Below are 24,523 nucleotides of genomic sequence, written 5' to 3'. Positions count from 1 at the left end.
AGATTCACTGAGGCTTAGCCTCCCCAAAAAGATATATATATATTCATGTATGATTATAAGTTCTCCAATAGAAAACCTCGCACAACTGGACCCTTTTGACTCTGAAATGAATGGCGTGGCGTGAGCACCAGCAACAGCTGCTCCATCTGTACATTTACTGTATGGGCATAGTACTTTTTTATATGTTCATGGGTAGCCACTTTTACTTAAATCCTAAATTTATATGAGTTACAGGGTAGTCAGTGAGGGCCAACACTAAGCTCATGAGTGCCAGCACGAGATGAGATGGGAATATGACGTTTTCATTCAGCATTGGAACCCAAACGAATATGGATATTTTGGGTCCTTAAACTAAAACAGCTGAAATGCTGGCGTAGCTCTGAGCATATAGCATTGGAGAGTGAATGAATAGAGCCTTCCCTAAGATCGTATCCAATGATCAGAGCATATTTAAGCTCTGTATACAGTAGGCTGCAATCTCAGCATAACTAAACATGTCGGTACAAAAATCCTTTGAAAATCTACTTTTCCCTTTTGACCAAGACATAATAAAATTTTCATAAAAATCAATACAGATGTAGCAAGTTGGGGCATAGTAAATTGGCAATTACTGCTCCCAGCAGACAGAAATGTGCCGAGTTTACGAGGGAAAAAAAAAAATCCTCCTGCAACTAATTGCAATGCCATGCCTTAAAACACACGAAACCAGCAAATAAACGGCATTCAGTTATAAAATACACTGATGGGCGCTAACAAGCAGGCTGTCTGCTTTGCTTTAGATTAGGTTCTGCAGCAGTCTTAGCAATGATCAAATACTGTAACTCGTTTAGTACCGAACACATACATGGATAATGTTTTCAACACGAATACTTGTGAATACACTTGTGGAAAAAAACAAGAATACCTCGAATCTATGAGTTTACAAGCTTAAAAAAAAACTCGAAAATTCTGAATGAGAAAAACAGCTTAAATTTTGCCATGGGCAACTCCCATTTTGAATTATACATGACTTTGCAAGCTTTTAGATGCCGAAGTTTTGAGTTTTTTGTACTTAATAAATCTCAACATTCAAGTTTTTTTGAAAATATAAACCAAATTTGTGAGTTTTTGTACAAAAAAAATTGGAATGTTGAATATTTGAATGTTGATAATCACTCCCTTAGAATCATTGTAGTAACAGTTTTATATATAATTGACTGACTGAAATGCTTCTGTAGTTTCTTTCCCGTTACTATTGTGACAATCTGGCATTTATAAGGTTAACTTGCATATCTATCAATCTATACTCTTATCTATCCATTATGAAAAATTTTAAAAATAACATATGGTAGTTACTCTTGAGTTTGCCTAGGATTATCTAATAATGCTGATACCAATACTGCAGGTTTGTGAATTAAAATGGCAAGCATGGCTGAGAGGATTCTGGGAGTGTTCATTAATTTCAGATAAAAGACTGTTGGTCTGACATCCAAACTAAAGCCACAGCACTGAGAAAACATTAAATCATGCTTTTTGAAAGACTTTGGTGGTACAATAGAAACTAGTATCATTCTATCTTGATAGTCTGATGTCATAGCACCCCCTAGTGATAATTCTTGGAATTTCCAGCTGCATGTCATAAATACAATATAGTGATGGTAGGCTAGAATACAGGTACCATGCATTTGGACCTTTTGTTTATTAATTTACATTAGGTACATTAAAAGCAATAATACTAGTTTTGTTGCATTATGTTATTTTTAAGAGTAAAACTGAGGAAGAAGTTGAGTCTGGAGAGGAACCAAGCCCCAACAAGAGACACGGTCGTTCTTTGATGGGAAGTTTTTCCAAGCACAAGGTAAGTGATATTAGACTAATATATATATATATATATATATATATATATATATATATATATATATATATATATATATATATAAACCGTAGGGGACCCTTAATCTAAGGAAAGGTGTAATGCCCCATTTCCTGGGTTACAGTATGAACCTTACTATCCCAGGCTAGGTGGTGCTGTGCTATAATATAAATGTCTAAGCCATGAGGTCTCAGGAGTTCTGCAGAAGATTCTGCCAGAGGCTTTTGCCTGACTCTCTCCTAAGTGGATTTGAGCCTCCTGTGGAATCATCATTAGTCAGGACTAGTAAGGGGTAGCAAGATGGGACTAGTAAGGGATAGCTAGAAGGGGTAGCTAGATGGGGTTTCCCATAAGAAGTGCCCCCAGAGGAAACAGGAGAAACTCTGGGTAGACTGATTGTTCATCCTTGTGAGTATGTACTGACTATTACTTCTGTATCATTGCACTATTCTCCCATGTGGATATGTTCTAATAAATCAGTTCAGTTATTGTTTAAAAACCACTGGCACCCACTTATTGTGCTTTCCATAGAGTTACAGTTGCACAACACCCTGTCTCCACACCATTGTGAAGGCTCAGCACTCCAGTAATTTTCCATACAATTTTATTGAGTCATCACTCGTGTGTCCAACGTTTTGGCCCTCATTGAGGCCTTTATCGTATGTAAAGTAACATGAGTGCTGGTCCATTTTACATATTATAAATCATAATTTGACCTAGCACCCGCTATTGGATTTGGTGTATGAGTGCGGGCACTTTCTGACTTAATAAATATAGATATGTTTTTGCTGGTGGGTAGAATTATTGCAGACAAAGGAGAAGTAACACCAAAAAAATTAAAGTTTTAAAGTAATGCAAATATAATGTACGTCTGCCCTTGTAAAACTCATCTGTTTGCTTCAGAAACACGACTATAGTTCATATAAACAAGCTGCTGAGTAACAATGGGGGAAATTGAAAAAAGGCTATATGGCACAGGTTAAATAGTGGATATCAGATAACATTATATTCTACAGAGTTTATCTGCTGTGTAACTTGAGCCTTTTTCTCTTTTGAACGGCTGCCCCCATTGCTACACAGCAGCTTATTTATATAAACAATAGTAGTGTTCCTTAAGCAAACACAGTTTTACCAGTGCAGGGAAACACTGCATTATATTTTTATTACTTTAAACACTTTAATTTTTTTGATGTTACTGTTCCTTTAAGCTTTAGCTGACCTCAGTCTTGTTCAACTACTACATGTTAGAATAAAATCACCAGTATTGTATTTCACATTTATATTTCACCATTTAATTAAATAAATAGAGTCACTATTGAATTAATTCCAGCCTCCCTATGTATGGAGTGCCCATACATCGCATTGTACCTGCATCCATTCCTTGTATTGGGGAGGTAATACGGTGCCTTCTCAACTAATGGCAACCTCTATTCAGAAAGGTTTCTTTCTCTCAACTTAGAAAAAGGGTAGAAGAATCAAGAAGTGCTCAAGCCTAGAAGAGGAGGAAGAGAGTCTGGAGCGTCAGGGAAGCTTAGCAAGAGCTTCAGTACATTACAGCAGGTAAGTTGGTCTGCTGGTAGCTCTATTATTCTATCAACATTTGATTATTCGTGTATAACTATCTACCATGATTCATGTGTGTTCACTAGAATAAACAGACAAAAGAAAACCATGAAGCTGTCAAGAGCTCTGTCTGACCTGGTAAAATACACCAAATCAGTTGGTATCCATGATGTGGAAACTGAAAGTAAGTTTACATGATTAATATAAAGTTCTGAAATATCTGTTTTTGGTCCCCAAATACTGTGTTGTTTTTTATTACTTGTGCTTAAATAGCTGATGCTATTCGTGCATTGCCATCCCATCCCAAATTGCTGACAAAGTTAAATAAAGTGTGTGCCATCAGCAAGACTGTAATCTGCTCAGAATAACCTGCTTCTATATGTGTATATCTGCTGAATTCAGCAAGACTTTTTGCCTTCTCATGATAATATTTACTCAGTTTGTCAGGCAGTATCCACCCATCACCAGAAGTTTACCTGGGACTGTCTATACACGGCAGACAATATAAAAGATATCTCCATATAACTAGTCTCTATAGGATGTCAGTCAACCACTCATCACCAGAAAAGGTTTACGTTTCCTTGACATATTCACAGCTATGACAAAAAGCTGCTTGCCTGTTTAACACTGCCAATGTACGTCATCTTCATTTTCAACAAGCACGTGCTTGTGTGCTGGCTTGCCCCTTCGTGAAAATATCTTTCCCTTAGACATCCATAAAACTGCTTTAAGAGTTTAAAATCCTAATTTCAGTCTGAATAAAAGTACTTCTTTTATTCATGTTTTCATTTAAGGCTAATGAGGCAAATACACAGAATAGTGTTTTGTGCAAAACTCATGCCTCATGCTTCAGTTTGGCAGTAATGGAAAATAACACCAGTCTATATATATAATTGTCTGTAGGAGTAGTGGCCTAAACATTGCTTCTAATTAGCCTATGTTCCCTGCAGTTCTATGCAGATATTTTAAGTAAATGTAACCCTATTTTAACACCTCTTGTATTATATGATATACATCATTAATATCTTACCATACACAGGTCCAGAATCCCCTTTGCTAATGGAAAGGGTACTGGGAAAGTCTCTCCATGGCCCTGCTAAGAAACAATAATAAAACGCACAGTAGCAGTAAAACAGATACAATTTTATATATCTGTAAAAGTGCAGAATAAAATACAATCACATATCAATAACCCCTGCCCTAGGGTTCTTGTGTGGGAGTCCAACCCTGGCACAGTCCTTACCAGGCACAGTCCCACACTGCACTCCAGGTGGATAAAGGGAGTCACAGTCCCTTTTCCCCAAAAGGAATACCACCCTCTTTACTGAAATCCATCCACAGGCAGTTTCTTTACTGGCTCTGCTCTGCATACGAGCTCTAGAGACTCCATGTCCAGCTCCCAATGATTGGGGCCCCATACACCAAGCCCTCCAAGGGCCACACCATCCCTTGGGCTTACATCTGTGCTAAAATTCCTGCACTCTCTCCTGAAGTGAAAATAGAAAGAGAGCCTGAGCCTGAGCACATGGCAGCTCAGCCTTTTATAAAGTGACACCTTCTGGCCAAATCAGGAATCTGCAAGGACACACTGCAAAGGGACAAATGACTCACTACCCCTCCCTTATCCAATTTAGGTCCAACACTTATCTGGCCATAGGGGATTTCCAACCATATGGGATTTTTATACCATAGGGAACTTAACCCTATAGATTCCTGCATATATTTAGCATGTTACAGTGAGAGTGTTTGAGCATTCATAGAGGGGAACCATCAGGGCCAGCATCAGAAAATTTCTCCAGCCCCGTGTACCATATGTATCTGAGCAGCTTTGTAAAAACACTTTGTGATGAAGCTAGTATATCCATAGCTCAAGCATAGGAACACTCATTTCTCATTTTCTTTTCTTATTTTTTTTAATAGTATGCAGTCCAAAATCATTTGAAATTTTCAGACAACCTTATTGATGCATTTTGTACAACCCATGCATCAAATTAATGGAATCAGGGTGTTGGTGACTGCATTCATTTATTCATAGGAAATGTGGTGACTAAACTCAATATTTGTTTGTTTTCTAAGTCTCTTGCAGCTGGCAAGTATCATCATTTAGTGAAACAAAAGCTCACCAGATCCTTCAGCAAAAACCAGCTCAGTTTGTCCGATTTAACCAGCACCAGCTCTCTCGTATTTATCCATCATCTTACAGAGTCGACTCCAGTAACTACAACCCACAGCCATTTTGGAATGCGGGTTGTCAATTAGGTAGGAAAGAATACAAAGAAATGATTAAGTAAAAATACAATTATTTTTAATTTACTGGAATACAGTGTTTAATAACACTAGTTGTGGCTGAGGTGTTAATGTATACCATACCTCCCAACTGTCCAATTTTTCACTGGACAATCCCGATTTTGACAGCTTAACCCACAGTCCTGGATTGTTACTGAAATGTCCCGAGTTTCTCTTTGATCTTCTGCACCGAACAGCCATTTTTCTGAAATGTGATTAAATAAGAGGTTGTTGGCTGAGAGCCCAGAATACTCAGCATCTGCACTTAGATACATTTGTAATAATTTAAGATAAGCAAAGATACAGTAGTAGCTATTTAAGATAAGCAGGTCTCTTGGGGAAACTGTGACTTGCAGCTTAAAGGGCAATTTCACTTTCATTAGAAAACTGTAATAATACACAAAATCTGGCCCTAAAACCCGCAGAAATGTCTTGAAAGTTTCCATAAACTGCCACATTTTGTAAAATGGATGTGGTATTTAGCGGGTGTGGCCATAATATGGGTGTGGCAGATCTTTTATGATGTGTATTTTGAATGAAGACAGATAATTGTCTCTTTAATGTATCTAATTTATTGGTGTATCATACACATATATTTAGCAAGCAATGTTTTTTTTTCTTAATTAGTTGCTTTAAACTACCAGTCTGAAGGAAGAATGTTGCAGTTAAACCGAGCCAAGTTCAACAGCAATGGAAGTTGCGGCTATGCGCTGAAGCCGAAATGCATGTGTCAAGGTGATGTTAACCCAGTAACCAAAAGAGTGTTTATCATAATGCAAATCAGGTCTCACTATATTACATAACCTACTTTCTTCAGTGGAGTCACACAGAACATTTAGGACTTCAGATTATTATATGAACCGATGATGCTTCTTGTGTAGTTTTGGCCGCTCCAGAGATCTCAAACCATATTTGATATGCTTTTTCCTGAGCCTATCAAAGATTTGTGAGCAGTGAACTGAACAACAGCAGCATCATTTTTTGTTCTCAAATACAATATCTCTGTGGATGAATATCTGCCATCTATTCCTGTGGAACTATTCCTACCTTAAGTACCATAACTAATTGTAAACTTACTAGGGAAAAATGAAGTAGCTTAGGTTGTTTCCATAATATCTAATGGGGTTGGTTATAACAGCAGTAGTTGCTATTTATGAAAGCACAATGAGCTAAAGTTTTGGTTTTGATGATCATAATTATAGGTGCCTTTAATCCTAATTCTGAAGATCCTTTACCAGGACAATTGAAGAAACAGCTTGTTTTACGAATAATCAGTGGCCAACAGCTTCCAAAGCCAAAAGACTCCATGCTAGGAGATCGTGGAGAGGTAATGCAATGATAAAAGTTGCTTTAAATCAGATTTACGTTTAATTACAGATATTGTGAAAAGAAGAAAATGTGTATGGCAAGTGTGTAAATATGTTCTATTATGGAAAATAGGGTTATAACTTGAGTAATCATATCAGTACTTTTAGTTTTGCTGAGCAAGGGGTGAAATAATGTCTAAATAAAGAAACTTGCTAAGGGTTTTTTAAAACTATGCCTCTGCTATATTTACTGACTGAAACATATGTTGATTACGGAAAATGAAACAAGATTCAGACTGTTGAATTTATGAGCATATGTGCAGAGAAATCTATATTTAGGCTGTATATTTTCTCATTAAGTATTATTTACTGGATCATATGCAACAGGCATCAGCTTTGATTAGGTTCAGTAGACACATGCTTGAGGATTTTTCAATAAAATGTTGTGAATCATGATAAAAATATTGTATAACTATTTAAAGGGGTTGTTCACCTTCCAAACACTTTCAGTTGAGTTGTTTTCAGGTTGTTTCCCAGAAATAAATACTTTTTGCAATTGCTTTCCATTTTTTATGTTTTTACTGTATTTCCAAAATCAAAGTTGAAAGTTGAATGTTCGTGTCTCTGGTGTTTGAGTCTGGCAGCTCTGTAATTCAGGTGCAGACTCTGAACTGTTACAATTTTGCAACATTTAGTTGATACTTTTCTCAGCAGCATCTCTGGAGTATTAACAACTATTGTATCAATTCTAAGGTCTTTAGCACACGGCAGATTCAGGGAGATTTGGTCGCCTTCTGCGGGGCGACGTTCTCCCTGACTGCCTACCCCCTGCCTTCCACCTGCTATAAGGAGAAAACGGCAGCACTTATGCACTCGCGGTGCTTCGATTTCCAAAGTCGACCGAAGTTGCCTCATGTCCCCCCAAGAGACGATTAATCGTCAGGCGACTAAATCTCTGCAAATCTGCTTGTGTGCTAGGTATCAACTAAATGTATCGGTTTAGAACAATTTAGAGAGTCAGCAACCCCCTCCCAGAACAACTTTAGAAAGGTGAAAAATTAGACGTAAGCTTCAATATTAGCGGTCACAAATAGAAAGTAATTGGGAAAAGTCTTTATTTCTGGTGAACTATCTAAAAACCAACTGAACTGAAAAAAAGTGTTGGAAGGTGAACAACCCCTTTAAGGCTAATGTTATAGTGGGTGATTGCTTGGTAGTTACTAAATATAAAGGTAAGTTGCCTAAATATGACCCTGTTAGGTGAAGGCACATGTTGCTGTGCCTGGAGGTGACATATTGGTAATCTGGTAGGAGAAACTACAATACATGTAATATATCTAGGCCTGTATGGATTGGCTGCCCATAAGGAATTATCATGAAGATAAGTTCAACATTAAATCAGTAGAAGGGAAAAAGTGTATGCCCCTCTTATCAGTGGCATAACTATAGAGGAGGAGGGTGGGCAACATGGGGATCCCATAAAAAAAAAATCAGCAAGCACGTAGCATTTACTGGTCTGCTGCTTTGGAACAAACAAAAATCGAATTGGTTGCTATGGGTTACTAGACCTTCGCAAACATTGTGCCTTCTAATACTATACCCTGGTAGTTTATTGGGATTATTTTGAAACTTCCTCGCTTTTTCTATGATCTCCCTCCACTAGATTCAGTTTCTAGTTTCTGGTCCGTAATCTGAACTATATTGCAAGTCCTAGCATATAGCATGACACACTTTCATAAATGCTTAGCTAGTATGTAACGAATGGTAAACATAGCTACTAATTAAGCATTAAAGTCAATTACAGCAGGTCTTTTTTTTTCCAACATCCGCTTTCCACTTGCAGTGTAGTTTAATAAACGACAGTATAAAAAATAAGCGTGACAGACCATGGTGAATCACACAATCATTTATATTGTATGGAAACTAAAAAGCAGTGTGTTTGCTAGGCATAGAAAGCTAATATCCATTCTGCATATTTATGGCCAGATAGGTCTGCTGATAACAGAAAACACTGCAACCAAGATAAATGTTCCAAATATGTTTCAAGTGCTGTGCCCTTGTATTTGTTTACTACTGTACTGGCTTGCAGGGATAGGAGATTTGAAAGTCAACTAAAAACAAGTCAAATCCTGTCCTATAGAAAGCAGCAGCATTTTTGTTGGTACATAATAGCTAGTTAGTCACTCTGAAAAACTTCAATCTTAAAACAAATTGCAATCTTAAAATTAAACCTCCTATTTTTCCTAATCTCAGAGGATACTCTTGTGTCTACTGGAAGGACCTACTGGTAAATAATTTGTTGGAGAGTTTATTATATAAACCCCTTTGTATTTACCCTTTGTGTTTACCGCTGCCTGGAATAAAAAGTTGTTTGCAGTAATACTGCTGGAGTTGCTCTTCCTTCTCCTATAATAGGTAGAGAGAAGCCAGAATTGTGAAAAATCACTATTCTCTAGGCATAATTGAGAATACTGTGCATCGGCAGTCAATATAATAGTAAAACATATATTTATAAATCTATACATTTGCATCCAGGAATGTACTAAGAATTACTTGCAAATGCTACATACATCTTTAAATGTTGACCTTTTTTGTTGGATAAGCCATGTGTAACTTTTTTATTGCAGATCATTGATCCTTTTGTAGAAGTTGAGCTTATTGGTTTGCCGGTGGATTGTTTCAAAGAACAAACACGAGTTGTTGATGATAATGGTAAGATGAGATCTAAATCGCTAGTTTCTGAGTTCTCAATGTACTGTACCTTTTCTTAACACTAGCAAGTTTAAAAAATATAACTAATTATTTTTACCCACTAAGGTCCAAAGTAGCCACTGAGGGTTGCCATCAGTTATTGGTTCCAACAGCAAGGTCATTGGACTTCTAAACTTTGAGAGCATAGAGCCCCCCTATATTTTCTAGGCCCCCTAGCTTGTCCCATAAATTCTAACGGCAACACTGTGCACATACATCCACTCCTCCATTTGTTGTTCTGTTTCCTCTTTCTTCTGTGTTGTAGGGTGCCATAAATTGTAACAAATTGATCAAAATTTTTTGGCTATATTTGTTTGTATTGTTCTTATTTCTTACTATTAATTGTATATTAATTGCTTTATAGGCTTGACAATGACTGATTTCATCAAATTTAAAGCACTGCATCATGAGTGATATTCATTGGCTCTATCTTCTTTCTTTCTAGGATTCAATCCTATGTGGGAGGAAACCCTTGTGTTTACAGTGCACATGCCAGAAATCTCGTTAATTCGTTTCCTTGTGTGGGATCATGATCCTATTGGCCGGGATTTCATTGGACAAAGGACTCTTTCATTTAGCAGCATGATGCCAGGTGAACACAGGTTTTCTTTATACTATAGTAGAAAGGCCATACATCTGTATTGATTATGATACAAATGTAATGATTATGATACAAACTTATGAAACATGAGACAAAACTAAGGAATAAAAGTTGAGGTTTTAAAGGAATTGTTCAGTATAAAAAGAAATACTGGGTAAACAGATAGGCTGTGCAAAATAAAAAAATGTTTGTAATATAGTTAGTTAGCCAAAAATGTAATGTGTAAAGGCTAGAATGACTGGATGTCTAAATTTATAGCCAGAACACTACTTCCTGCTTTGCACCTCTCTTGGTTTCCACTGATTGGTTACCAGGCAGTAACCAATCAGTGACTTGAGGAGGGCCACATGGGTCATATCTGTTGCTTTTGAATCTGAGTTGAATGCTGAGGATCGATTGCAAACTCACTGACCAGTTATGTCCCATGTGGCCCCCCTTCAAGTCTCTGACTAACTCAGAGTAAGAGAGCTGCAAAGTTCTGGCTATTATGTTACACATCCAGTCACTCCAGCCTTTACATTACATTTTTGGCTAACTAACTATATTAGAAACATTGTTTTTATTTTGCACAGCCTATCTATTTACATAGTTTTTATTTTATACTGAACTGTTCCTTTAATTCCACACTGTAAGCAAGCACTGCTAAATTATATGAAGGGAACATTCACTGTTAGACCATATGAAACAAAGTATAGCAAGTATAACATGTTTCTGTTTGAGGGGAGCCTACAAAAAATCATTTGCTGTTAACCCACACTGTGGGTTAGAAATATTTACTTGAGAGAGATTTATATTTAGTTTTTATATATTTTCCTTAAAATCCATGTTTTTTTGGTGGGTCTCCATTTGGTCTTTTGTTAGGAGGTACAGGTATTGGACTTGTTATAAAGAATGCTCAAGTTTTCCAGATAACGGATCTTTCTGTAATTTGATAAGTAATACATTTGGTCCACATTGGGTATCACAAAAGAACCAGTTAGAAGCTATAACCCAATTACGTTCTGCCATTAGATGTTGCTTTATTTTGTTGAGTTTTCTAACCTATAAATGACAAGAGTAGAAACTGCATGATCAATATCTGATAGTAATTAAACCAGATTTTTAACCTAATTTTTAAGGTTGTAAAGGTTTTACTACACAAACACCTCAACATATCTGGATGAAAATCTATTTTGATTTCTTTTTTTCCTCCCTTTGTTAATCATTTATAAAGAGTTGTTTATTAATGCTTCATTAATGTAGTCTCTGTATAGTAGAAGTGATGGATTGATAGCTTTTAATTATTTGCAGATGCCATCTTGTGCTGCACATGCAGAATCTTCAGTTTTTAAATAATGCAAATGGTCCTTCCAGCTGACAGCTTAAATTGTTTCATTTGTCCTCCATGTCAGTTCTGCATTCTTCATTTTTACAGGCTATCGACATGTGTACTTGGAAGGTATGGAGGAGGCATCCATCTTTGTTCATGTAGCAATCAATGACATCAGTGGTAAGGTAAGTGCAACCAAATATATGAAACATGGACCATGCATTTAATGTCTTCAATTTTACCCAACACAAACATGTATATTCAATCTTTTTAGTGAATCTCTAAACATTGACACTTGAAATACAATATATTTTTTGATATACTGAATATTGACTTTTTTCATGTGCACAGACCTGCATTGCCTTATTTGGAGGGATTCTGCATTTGGCAAAATCTGCCATATATTCATCACTTATTTAGCCCAATATTTAGACATTTTAATATATCTGGGAATTGTTTGCATGCATTGTCGGTGTGTCAAAAACTGCTTATCCTGTAGGGATAAGTCTGTCTGCAGGATTGCATTTATTATTATAAACCTACAGTACAAGATATTACATAGAAGTATTCATTCAGGCTGATACAAGTCCCTCACTTTTACAAGAGGTGAATTGTGTAACAGACGGCCAGCAACATTTACTAACTATAGCTTTGGGTCTACTTCTTTCATGTCTGTGGAGCAGAAGACTCGTCCTATGGTCTTGTTTAGAATATTGTAGACCCTAGAGGGCAGTATAGGCAAAGAGATGAAGTCCAGAAAAATCAGCTAGACCTTTGATTTACATTATTTCAAATCATTTGCTGTGTCAGAGAGCTGAGCCCATTTAGTGCCAACACGCCACTTTTTGATCGATGCCACGGATTGCCATGAATACATCAAAGTGGCTCTGTGGTCTGTTAATGCAGGGACTGTAGGTTGTTCATTGCACAGCTCTAAAAATGTTAATTTGCAGTTAGTAACTATATAAAACACATTGCTTTATGAAAGTTCCCACTGACAAACTGTTTGTTTAGCCAATACATTTTGAGGAATAAATTGGTGATTTTGGAGCATCTTACAGAGTTTCTATACCTGTACAATTAAAGAAATACAGGTATAGTATGCATTAACTGGAAGCAAGTTATACAGAAATCTCTGAATTTACAGGAAGGCCGTTTCCCATAGACTCCATTTTATACAAATAATCCACATTTTTAAATTTTATTTCCTTTTTCTCTGTAATAATAAAACAGCACCTTGTACTTAATTCAAACTAAGATACCTGTATAATTAATCCTTATTGGAAGCAAAACAGGCCTGCAGGATTTATTTAATTTTTAAATTATTTTCTAGCAGACTTTAAGTATAAAGATCCAAATTACAAAAAGACCCGTGATTCAGAAACCCCAGGTCCCAAGCATTCTGGATAACAGGTCCCATACCTGTACTTTCATTTCAATGTTAAGGACCCACAGTCTGCCAAATGTTGTGGAATTACAGCTTCTTACATTCTGGGAGTTATATTTCAACAGGTTGAAAATCCATTTCATTTAAAAAATCTTTAACTAGACTAAAACATATTATTTGTAGAATAGTGCAGATTGATTCCACAAGAAAAAAAAAACATCTGCAATTTATATAAGTACTGTTCAAATGAATAGGAAGAAAAAAAGTTAACATGACCATAGTTTACTATGGAATTTGATGACCAGACCAATAATTCTGCTGGGGAGACGACGAATTTCCCTAAAGGCTGTAGATCATAATAAACTGCAATTTTGAAAAATCTTACTAATTGGCCTTTCCATTTGATAACTACAGGATCCTCCATTCAGTATTTGATAAATCTGCCCCAAAGTATATACTAAGAATGCACTGATATTCTGGATATTACTTATTTTCTAACTGCTAATAAAACAAATATACAGTGAATATTCCCTATTGTAAAAATAAGGATATTATAAGTTACGTAGTACAAGGCTGAAGGCTGAGTTCTTTTATACAGGTCTTGGAACTCTTTTATATCGTCATATTTTTCAACAGGGGGTACTTTATTTATTATAATTCACTTTCAGTGACTCATGTGACAGAAATGACATCACTAAGCTCCCATTATAACTGATGACATCACCAAGCACTACTTATAAGGATATAATTTACAGGATATTCGTGGCTCTTGTGCATTATAAGAATATATTATACTTCAAAGTCCTCCCACTAGCTGTTTAGTTGCAGCGCTACCTGACCTCTAAGGACCAAAGCAGACCCCAAAGAATGCACATACTTGATATATACTAGCCAGTTCAAATAAGGAAACTTCTGTTATTGTTTCAGATGATTTATACATTTGCTTCCTTTCTAGTTGTTCTGTACACATGTTGCTGGCTTACAGCATTAATTAGATGCATGTCAACAGCTTTTAGTTTAGTTTTTTGCATCAATATACTAATAAGGGAATGTAATAAATGTAGTACTGGAAAACTATTTGCAATGCGAAAATGTATGCCTTTGCGCAAATTCAATATAGCTTTTGCGAACCCAGAAACGGTTGCGTGACCACTTCTCACAGTGAAATGTGAATTTTATAGTTTGTGCAGTGTATGTAATAACATTTCTTTCTGAAAAAGTAGTTATGTCCAAAAGATTACAATTACAATTACAAAAAAAAGTCACAAGAAGAATATTACATTAGGAAATTCAAATTGTTATTCTTATTTGTGTGAATTGTTTTTCTTTGTGGCTTTTGCTACATTTTCCCTTAAGTATACTTTGACTGATGTTTTTTTTTTCCACCTTATTTTACTTCTCTTCTTCTCACGTTTCTTACAGTGTCTAATTATAGTAAAAATAGCAGCAGTACATGCACTACATTATCATTAGTGGTAAATTAAGCAAAATTTTGATACATTCTTAAAAAGGTTTCAAATATATTTCCAGTATTTCTACTATAGATTTCAAGTCTCTGACACTACCCCTTTCTCCCACTCGGGTTATGTTTATAAAACATGTATATATTTTTTATCAATTAGACGTATGTTAGTGACAATTCTCCTTGCTAAGGTCCTTTTGCTTCTCTGCTTTAATCAGATTCCTTAACATGGGTTCTCTGGATTCATCTCTATTGATGTCCAGGTGAAACAGGAGCAAGGGTCAGGTTTAAGGGGGTTCAGCCTATACCTCCTTGTATATTATGTGAGTCTATTCTTTACCATCCAGATTAATACATTAATGGCGATGAGTGAATCTGCCCCGTTTCGCTGTGCCTAAAAATTTGCCAAACAAAAATGCATTAAAGTCTTTTTGTAGCAAATTATAACAGGAGTCTATGGATGACTTGTTTGTTGCGGCGGCTTCTTTGTAGTAAAATATATTAGAGTCTATGGACATTTTTTTTCACAAATTATCACAAATAATCCAAATCACAAATAATCCAAATGCATTAGTCAATGGCTGTTTTTTCTTGCGGTTTTTCTCTACAAGTTTCTCTCAGTTTCGTGAAAAAACCAGTGTAATGTGGAATTTCTCCACAAATCCATGCTTGGTGAAAAAAATAGAATTCAGTTTTTGCTCTTAGCAAATCTCGCGAGTTTGGAAAACTCAAATTTTAAGTTTTTTTTAACCACTGATAAAAACTTGAAATGTTGATAAATCTGCTCTTTAGTCTTTTTGTGAAATTTTCTTCAACCATTATGGTTAAAAGAACATTAGGATTTTTATTAAGGTATTAGTCCCCTGAAAGAAAACAAATGAAGACACTATGAAAACAAATTGTACAGTTAGCAGACATCGGCAAGGCAGTGCTTCTTACAAATGAAAAATACATCACCATTAGCACATGGCTTGATGTTTTCCAATATTACTACATTATTTACTTATCAGTATATTTTAAATATGGCACTAATGTGGCACTAGTTAGCTTTTTGGAAAGTAAACATATCTAGAGCCCATAGTAGTCCTCTTACAGAAAAAAATGTGAACTGGAGATCTGAATTAAAAGAGAAGGAATGTTTTTGTGCACTTGGGGTGCCAAATGTTAGGCAACCCCAAGTGATTGTATTGACTTACCTGAAATCCCAGGCTGGTGCTCCTATCAGCAGAAAACTGCACTGGCCTGGATTATATCAGTGAGCACCATGGAGCCATCCTCTTCCATCTCCCTCCTTCGTGCGCATGCGCAGCAGAACGAAAAGCCGAACTTTAACTAAAAAGTCGGCTAATTGTGTTCAACTGTGCATGTGTCTGCTTGGGAAATTTGAAGAAAGAAGAAGCTGGAAGAGGATTGCTCTGTAGTGCTCACTGGAATAACCCCGGGCCGGTGTAGTTTTCTGCTAATAGGAGCACCGACCCGGGGTTTCAGGTAAGTAAATACAATCACTTGAGGGTGCCTAACATTTGGCACCCCCAAGTGCAAGATGACTTTCCTTCTCCTTTAAGTTCATCTGTATCATGTAAAGGTAATCATAGAGCAGATGGTGTTATTGCCTTTTAATTCATCTGACTATATTTTGCAAAGGGTTCCAATGAAAATCAAACTATTGTACCTGAATTATATTGTGATTGCTTTTCTAGAAATCATCTTAGTTAACCATACTGCAGCATTTTCAGATGTTTGTATTTTTTCAGCTAATTGTGCTTTTAATCCTAACTGTGTGGGTATCTATGAGAAATCATTTCAGTAACTTATGTTTTTTTTTTTACTTTTGAAAACACCTAAAGTACCTTACATAACTCTTTATTGCTGTTTCAAATCTTTAAAGGTGCCTTTATAGCATGCATTTTATTTAGACTTCTGACCACACCATTTTTCGTGCTGGGTTAAGTGGTTGATTATACCAAAAAAACATTAAAAGCAAGCACGCAATTTTTACAACTGTACATATTTTATTGAAAAGTAACCAAAGTTTCTGTAGTATTATACTAAATTAAGAAAAGCTTAATCTTGTGCAGACATCTCTGAAGAATCCTTTGGCTTTACCGCAGGCTTTTGCTCTTCTACCTCACTGGGTTTTGCATACCCAGTACTGGAGGATAGTCAGGCATATGGGAAATGTTCTCTTTTAGCACATGCCCCCTAAACTCTGATTCCCTCTGGGGAACTTGAACTTGAAAACAACTGAGACAACATTGTATGATATCTTGGACTTACCGTTTTTGTATTAAATCTTAACCTATGAGTCCTAAATTAGAAGCAAGGGGTCCTCTTTGACATTGCAGAAGTGAATCTCACATATGAAACTTGCCTCACAGTGTAAATAACAGTGGTTTATTTTATTATACTCCATGTTCATTTTTCACTAAAGGTAAAAAAATTAATTCACACAAAAATTATTTAATGGCAATGCAAGATTTTCTTTAAAAGAATAGAGATGCTCTATATAAAAGGGATTTACTAGCCATTATCTAGAATGCTCCTCACAATGTATTGTTCAAATGATCAGTTTGCCTGAATGCTCATCATCAATGTAAGGTGTTGGCAAAATGTGTTTGTTTTTTTCAGTTGTATGTATTCAGTTCTTTATTTAAGTGCTTAACAGATTTTGACACATGCTTCTGTAAACTCCTTTTGCCACATATTACAGATTATGCATTTTATGCCTGAACACTGTATGACTATTTCCATCAATTTTACATGTATTTTCATTTTTTTTCTAGCAAGTGCAGACTGGAGTAGATGAGATAAATATGGAGTAGATATATAAATATATATAGGGTTTAGTATTTAGCCCAGTGTGTGTCCTATTATTAGTTTAAGCTATATTTCAAACATTTATTTTAACAAACATTAAAATGTATTAGGATGTGATCTGGAACATGTGATTAAAAGGGATGTAAGGAAATCCAAAGTCCATAGAAACTAGAAAAAGTTCAAAGAAGCATCCTTTATTCCTGGCAAGAACATCCCAACAAAAAAGCAAAACAAAACAAAGTGAGACGGTGTGATGGAGCCTTTGTTTGCTTGCCAATGTTAAAAGTATGGCCTTTCGCTTGAACTGCTTTTTAGAGCGCTCTGAATATTTTCCTTGGTTTCCAGGGAGAGTTCAATGGTCCACCCAACTGAATCGAGATTCCCATATTAGTTATGCCCAAACCCGTGATTTTGTTTGAGAATTTGTACCTGTGGGAAATTAAACCCCTCACATAGAAATAAAGCAGTGCTTTTCTTTCAATATTTCAACTTTTCTGGTAAAATTGAAAAGCAATCCACTAATAAGATAAAATAAAATTCTGTAATTTGGCTAGGTGCACTTCAAATATGTGGAAGAGTGTGCATATATCTAAAAATAGAATTGGGTAAGCAAAATCCCTTTTCTTTAGTTAAAAAAACCTGTTATTTTCATGGGGAAATGTTGAGAAAGGAAAACTGACTCTGTATGACTTCACACACTCCATTTTCCTGAATTTCTAACAAAGGCAGTTCCCATGCTTCTTTTGACCAGCGATACTGCATCATCAGTATGCAAGCATGACATTTCCTTCAGATGCTAAATTTTATCTATTGTCTCTGTAACCTGCATGAACACAGCAAGAAGTACTTGTGACCTTGCTCCTAGCCTTTAAATGGTGATTAATGGTTCTACATAAAAAATAATTTCACTTGACTCAAAGGTAACATTTGCAGCTTTTAAAAGGTCCTAAAACAGACATTTTCAAGTTCAGAAGGCAGACACAAGAGCAGAAACAGAGAATATTTTCATTCTGTAAATTGACTTGTAAAAGTATGAGGAATTTCCCATTATTATAGTCAGTAAGAAGGTAAAGAAGTACCCTGTTTGACCTAAATAATATAGTTTCCAAATTGCAATCAGTCTATAATGACCTCTAGTTGAGGAATCAACAATCTCCACTTAGGCGCAATTAGGCGCTGCTTGCTCGGTTCTTTCTTCCTTCTACTCCAATCTACTTTCCATTCTAAGGGGCCGTTGGTTTGTGGTTTTTTAGGCTTAGTTAGCTCTTCCAATTCCAAGTGTAGGGCTAGTGTAATAATCGAGACCACAGTCACGGTTACCCTGCCTGCCTTCATGTTTGTGGTGTCCTAGGGATATAGAAAATAATAGGCAGCAGCCTTTTGGGACAACTCCACCATTCTCCATTTTCCATTTTCTTCTCTTTCTTTGAACCAGAGCAAGTGGCCTTTTTTAACCAATTTAACAATTTTTTAATTCTGGAATCCAGATTAATCATGTCCTATTACATTTTTTAATTTTTCTGAGGAATCTTTTTCATTTTATCTCCGCAATAGCACTTTATATCAATCAATTTCTAATTAATTCTATGGTCACTATATTTATGTAATTCATTGATATCTTACTCTAGTTCACTTATGGAATGAATTGGGATCTGTAATTAACTTTAAAAATTACGCACAGCACTTTAGTAATTTATATCACTTTATTAATTAATTTATGAACTACAATTGATTGGGTTTTAATTAATTGTGTTTATGGTTATAAATATTTTATTCTAAGCAATTAATCTGAGTAGTATTGTCCTTTTTGGGTTGTTGGACCCTAAGCACCTGCATTTTACATATTTGATTTAGGGTTTAGTTGGTGATAAGTGGAGATTGTTGATTCCTCAACTAGAGGTCATTATAGACTGATTACAAGTTGGAAACTATATTATTTAGGTCAAATGGGGTACTTCTTTACCTTCTTACTGACTATTATATATATTTAAGTTACATCCCTGTTTTTGACCTTTTGGTTATTAAAGCAAACTACTAAGGTATCAAATCTCTACTTCATAGAATTTCCCATTAATCCCAGCTGTATGGCAATCTGTGGACATTGGCAAATGCCAAAGGGGCTGTTGTAAGATGCAACAGGCAGTCACTATTTATTGGGCCTGAGGGGGTTGTTTGGACTTCCATGTATTTGAAATGCCTATTTTGAACCTCAGTCCAGACCTGTCCAAAATCCTAAAAAGTTCAGAAACCAACTGATGGTAATATTATAAGGAGTGTTTTCAAAGCACTACTGACGATGAAATTAGTGATTCGTTGTGTGTAAAGGGATACCCAACACTCTTAATAGTCCATTTTACAGCACAGTTATACACATACTGATGCTTGATACTGGAATACCAGGTGGCGATGGGGAAACCACAAAACTTCAGGACTTTATCAGGTGCCTCACTGGTAGAAACGTACATCACGAATCACACGACAGGTCAATTTTTTAGAAATAATTCCTGTATCATCAAAATATCACATTTTCAAGAAGTGTTTACCAGCCTTTCCTAAAGCAATTTACTAATAATAACCAATGGAACGTCTTTAATTGCATGCTGTAAAAAAACAGTGTTATTAGTATAATTATGTTAATTTAACTATACAGAATAGACAAACTTTAAGATGTTAACATATGGGGAAAAGATGGTATGTTTGACTTAATTACATACATTCTCCTTTTTGTGCACACATTCTTTCCAAGGCGGATGTGAAATTAGGGGATAATTCCCAGTTTCCACTTAAAAAAGAATAAAAATAGGCTAAAACAAAGAAATGTAAAAAAAAAGATCAGGCCAGATAATACATTAAAGAGATATTTCAGCTGTTCCGAATAGTATGCAACGTGTAATGTGATCACGGAGTTTCTCAATGCATTTCTGTAGTCAGGAGAGATTATCCACACTAATCATGTTTCTTGGGATACTAAAAAATGTCTTTACATTGAAAAAGCTAATTATTAAAGACCCAATTCCCAATGAAGCCTTGATTTGTGTTAAAGATCAGGCCTTGTGGGAACATATCATAGGCAACCGCTGCCATCCTCATTCCTCACTTTTGTATATCTTTAAGGTCTAAAGTTGGTGGTTGAAGAAAAGAGATTGCAGATATTTCTTCCTTATTTATTCTAAAAGAATGTTTATAATTCTTTTTAGGCAGTCTGTAGGCTTATGTTTAAGAATGAATAGAATTGTGATTGCGGCACTTAATTTGCAACCTTAGCAAATATTTGAAAGGAAGTTATGAATTGTGCTTATTTTGAAAGCTAATCAAGTCTTTTTTTGTTGCAAATGCATATTCTGATTTGGTTTTGTGGGAGGACCACAGTAACATGAGAAGTCATTAAAATAAAACCAAATAATAAGACAAAAATAAGCAGGTTTAAAAAAATAAATTTTCTCGTTTAGTAAATATCTGTCCGTGTAAGGCTATATATTTATTCTGCTTGTGTCAACTTCACAATGGAAAACCTTTCCCAAACTAGACCAACGGTTAATTAGGTAACCATGGCAACGTGCTTGAGCAGCAGAAAAGAAACAAATCACCTTCAACCAGGATTTCCAATGAAATCTTCAATATAAAGTATCATCCATCAAATACAGCATGTGGCATGTTTATGAACCCTAAAGGGACTTTATGTCACTGTCACTTAATTTCAGGCATGAGGCTTAAATGGATTATTCCAAAAACCCTCCACAATTCTGCCCTTTTCTTGAAAGGAAAATATTGCCTGAAAATGGTTATAAATAATGTGTATTTTTCAATAAGTCTAAATTCTGTTTAAGTAATTTATCAGTTAAGGGGTCTTAAGAAATTATTATTGATTTTTTTAAATTCAGGAACTATAACCAGTAACCACATGCTGGGTACAGCATTCTGGGTGACAAATTATTAGGGTGTTTTATATTAGTAAGCTTCTGCAGACAATGGTAATTTTACAGCAGTCTATGCTCCATTGTCTACTGCTGCAGTCATTTTTCCATTTCCATCTCTATATAACAAAGTATTGCTGCTGAGAGATACCCCAGGGCCTGTACCTAGAACTATATATATATATATATATATATATATATATATATATATATATATATATATATATATATATATATATATATATATATATATATATATATATATATATATATATATATATTTATATCCGTACAAACTGATGTGGAGCGGTATCCCAGTCCGCGACTTAGTCCAAATAATGGACAAAACATATATCCAAACAAAGAAGTCCAGACTCCAATTGCAAGTAAAAAAGTCCTTTATGTGCAAAAAATTGCTGCAACGTTTCGAAGCTCCCACTTCTTTGTCAAGCATCACATAACATCATGTCATCATTTCCTTTTTAAAGGTAACTAATTAACACACTCAACAGGTGAATTCAAGTCTCACAAGATTTAACCCTCGCTATACTTAACTACAATTAGCTAGCATAGGCAATAGTACATATTCAGCACTATAGACATCTTAACATTTTATATCATATAACATTATTGAGTCAATCATGATAGGGTCAGAAAAGAGTAACAGTATCCCCTGTGTGCTAACATACAAAGTCCCCTTGCCCACCCCATATTCACAAAATTCATATTTACATAAATGCATACAAGTCGTATTCCCTATTGAGACCTCTAGGATGCAATGTCTGTAATGCATGTATCCAAAATTTCTCCTTTCTTTGGAGTAACAAGAGTCTGTTGCCCCCCCGATGTGGGGGGGGCAACAGACTCTATCACCAAAAATCTCAGGCTCGCTGCAGTATGTCGTGCACACTGGAAGTGAAGTGGAACTGGTAATTTCACCATCTCTTTACGTATAGTAGATTTATGTTGGCTGATCCTATCGCGGATCGGTTGTATGGTCTCACCAATATAAGCCAGCCCACACGGACACTTCAACATATACACGACATACTCCGAATCACAAGTGAAGTGACCCTGTATGTCAAACTTCCTTCCTGTATAAGGATGCGAAAAGGCATTAGTGCGTATCACACTAGAACACTGTGTGCATCTACCACACGGGTACATGCCATTCCTAAGAGGAGCCAAGAGTCTCTGAGGACTCACTTTCGCTGTGCCCAAATCTGATTTAACAAGCCTGTCTCTCAGACTGCGTGGTCGTTTATACGACATAAATCTACTATACGTAAAGAGATGGTGAAATTACCAGTTCCACTTCACTTCCAGTGTGCACGACATACTGCAACGAGCCTGAGATTTTTGGTGATAGAGTCTGTTGCCCCCCCACGTCGGGGGGGCAACAGTCTCTTGTTACTCCAAAGAAGGGAGAAATTTTGGATACATGCATTACAGACATTGCATCCTAGAGGTCTCAATAGGGAATACGACTTGTATGCATTTATGTAAATATGAATTTTGTGAATATGGGGTGGGCAAGGGGACTTTGTATGTTAGCACACAGGGGATACTGTTACTCTTTTCTGACCCTATCATGATTGACTCAATAATGTTATATGATATAAAATGTTAAGATGTCTATAGTGCTGAATATGTACTATTGCCTATGCTAGCTAATTGTAGTTAAGTATAGCGAGGGTTAAATCTTGTGAGACTTGAATTCACCTGTTGAGTGTGTTAATTAGTTACCTTTAAAAAGGAAATGATGACATGATGTTATGTGATGCTTGACAAAGAAGCGGGAGCTTCAAAACGTTGCAGCAATTTTTTGCACATAAAGGACTTTTTTACTTGCAATTGGAGTCTGGACTTCTTTGTTTGGATATATATATATATATATATATATATATATATATATATATATATATATATATATATATATATATATATATATATATGTATATATAATACAGTAGCTGAGACAGCAGGAAGAAACAGGGAGTATATTGAATGTCTGTGCTGATTTTGTACCTCAGACTTCCACTTATTTTGTTTTCTCTTATTGAAATCCGAGCAGTATGCAGCAACTGATTGTAGCAAATAAACGTACATACTGTAGTACTTAAAACAAATACTTCCTTTCCAATGTTGTCTACATAAAACATAAAGATGGCTGATGAAAGAAAAGGCACTTTAATAGGCACTTATCTTAAGCTGGCCATAGACGCAAAAGATCCGATCGTACAAATCATCGGAATGATCGGACTTCCCCATCCCGACCTGCCACTAACCATTCCGATCAAATAAAGTACAAAAGAACAGATCAGCCAATGTTCTGCCCCTGACAACAATTGTATGAAAGTTATGTCCGACCAAAGCTAGTGACAGTCTCCCTCTGAAAATCGTATGATCGGCAATACATGCAGAGATATTACCCGCAGCCGACAGAAATCTTTTAACCCGTCCGATTGATGGTCCAAAAATCGTACGATCAGATCTTTTCGTCTATGGCCAGCTTTAAACTATGCTCTTGGTGTAAACAACTTGCTTCTCTCACGATAAAAAGCGATTTGGTCTTTTTCCTTTATAGTTTCCTTCACATGTTTGGATTTATGCAATTCTGTCCTGAAAAAAAGTCTTAAGTTTTTATTTGGCAGATGGACATAATGGTGCATAAAGGTAAAAAAACTAAACACAGGAAATATTCCTCCACTTTCATCCTCAAGAACAGAACTTCGTGCAAGAAATAAATATAACTTAAGGTTTTATGGATAGTTGCTGATGGTAGTATTTTATTCGCTCTGTTTGGAAAAAGTTAACATGGTTCCATTTCAAAACGCAAAATTATATTGTTTTTATATCCTTTAAAAGGTAACAAATGTAAAATTCACTGAGCAAACATGGACTGGTCCACACCAGACCCAAACCATCTTGAGTTTTTTCCTTTCTCACTCTGAACAAGCGTTTCTATTTCTGTCTTACTATATGTGGTCTATGTAACCAGCATTTTGTTCTTGTTCTTGTACGTTTGTTAAACTGTGCAATTCTTCCCATTAATGTTGTTTCTTTCTGATTTGCCTTTACTTTGTCTGTTTGTGATTTCAGTGGACTTCTCTGTGTCAAAAATCTACTTTTAGAAGCAGAGACATTTTAGGAGCCATGAAGGTACCCCCCTCATGTCACAGGAAGGTGTAGTGAAAACCACAACACATCCTGCATGTTTCTGACAATTGACATCATAAGCATCAGTGTTCCTTATTAAAACAATCAGCTCATG

The 24,523-nt window shown here is 35.8% G+C and overlaps 1 protein-coding gene across 9 annotated transcripts in view; it reads left to right on the top strand.

The window, feature by feature from the left end:
- Positions 1–24,523, top strand: part of LOC108696538 (1-phosphatidylinositol 4,5-bisphosphate phosphodiesterase eta-2-like) — a 400,157-nt gene that overhangs the window by 361,738 nt on the left and 13,896 nt on the right. For 6 of the 9 annotated variants that reach the window (XM_041569340.1, XM_041569341.1, XM_041569344.1 and 3 more), the window contains 10 exons: positions 1,745–1,837; positions 3,312–3,412; positions 3,502–3,599; positions 5,492–5,674; positions 6,329–6,436; positions 6,904–7,028; positions 9,636–9,720; positions 10,205–10,351; positions 11,775–11,854; positions 24,352–24,411. In XM_041569340.1, coding sequence (XP_041425274.1) covers positions 1,745–1,837; positions 3,312–3,412; positions 3,502–3,599; positions 5,492–5,674; positions 6,329–6,436; positions 6,904–7,028; positions 9,636–9,720; positions 10,205–10,351; positions 11,775–11,854; positions 24,352–24,411 — 1,080 coding nt within the window. The remainder of the gene's footprint in view (positions 1–1,744; positions 1,838–3,311; positions 3,413–3,501; positions 3,600–5,491; positions 5,675–6,328; positions 6,437–6,903; positions 7,029–9,635; positions 9,721–10,204; positions 10,352–11,774; positions 11,855–24,351; positions 24,412–24,523) is intronic. The other 3 variants (XM_041569343.1, XM_041569348.1, XM_041569347.1) reach the window with 2 other exon arrangements.

The sequence above is a fragment of the Xenopus laevis genome, chromosome 7L (assembly GCF_017654675.1).
Source record: "Xenopus laevis strain J_2021 chromosome 7L, Xenopus_laevis_v10.1, whole genome shotgun sequence".
In the NCBI taxonomy this organism is placed as follows: Eukaryota; Metazoa; Chordata; class Amphibia; order Anura; family Pipidae; genus Xenopus; species Xenopus laevis.
Note: the sequence above shows the minus strand (reverse complement) of the source record. Positions and strands in the feature narration are given on the sequence as shown.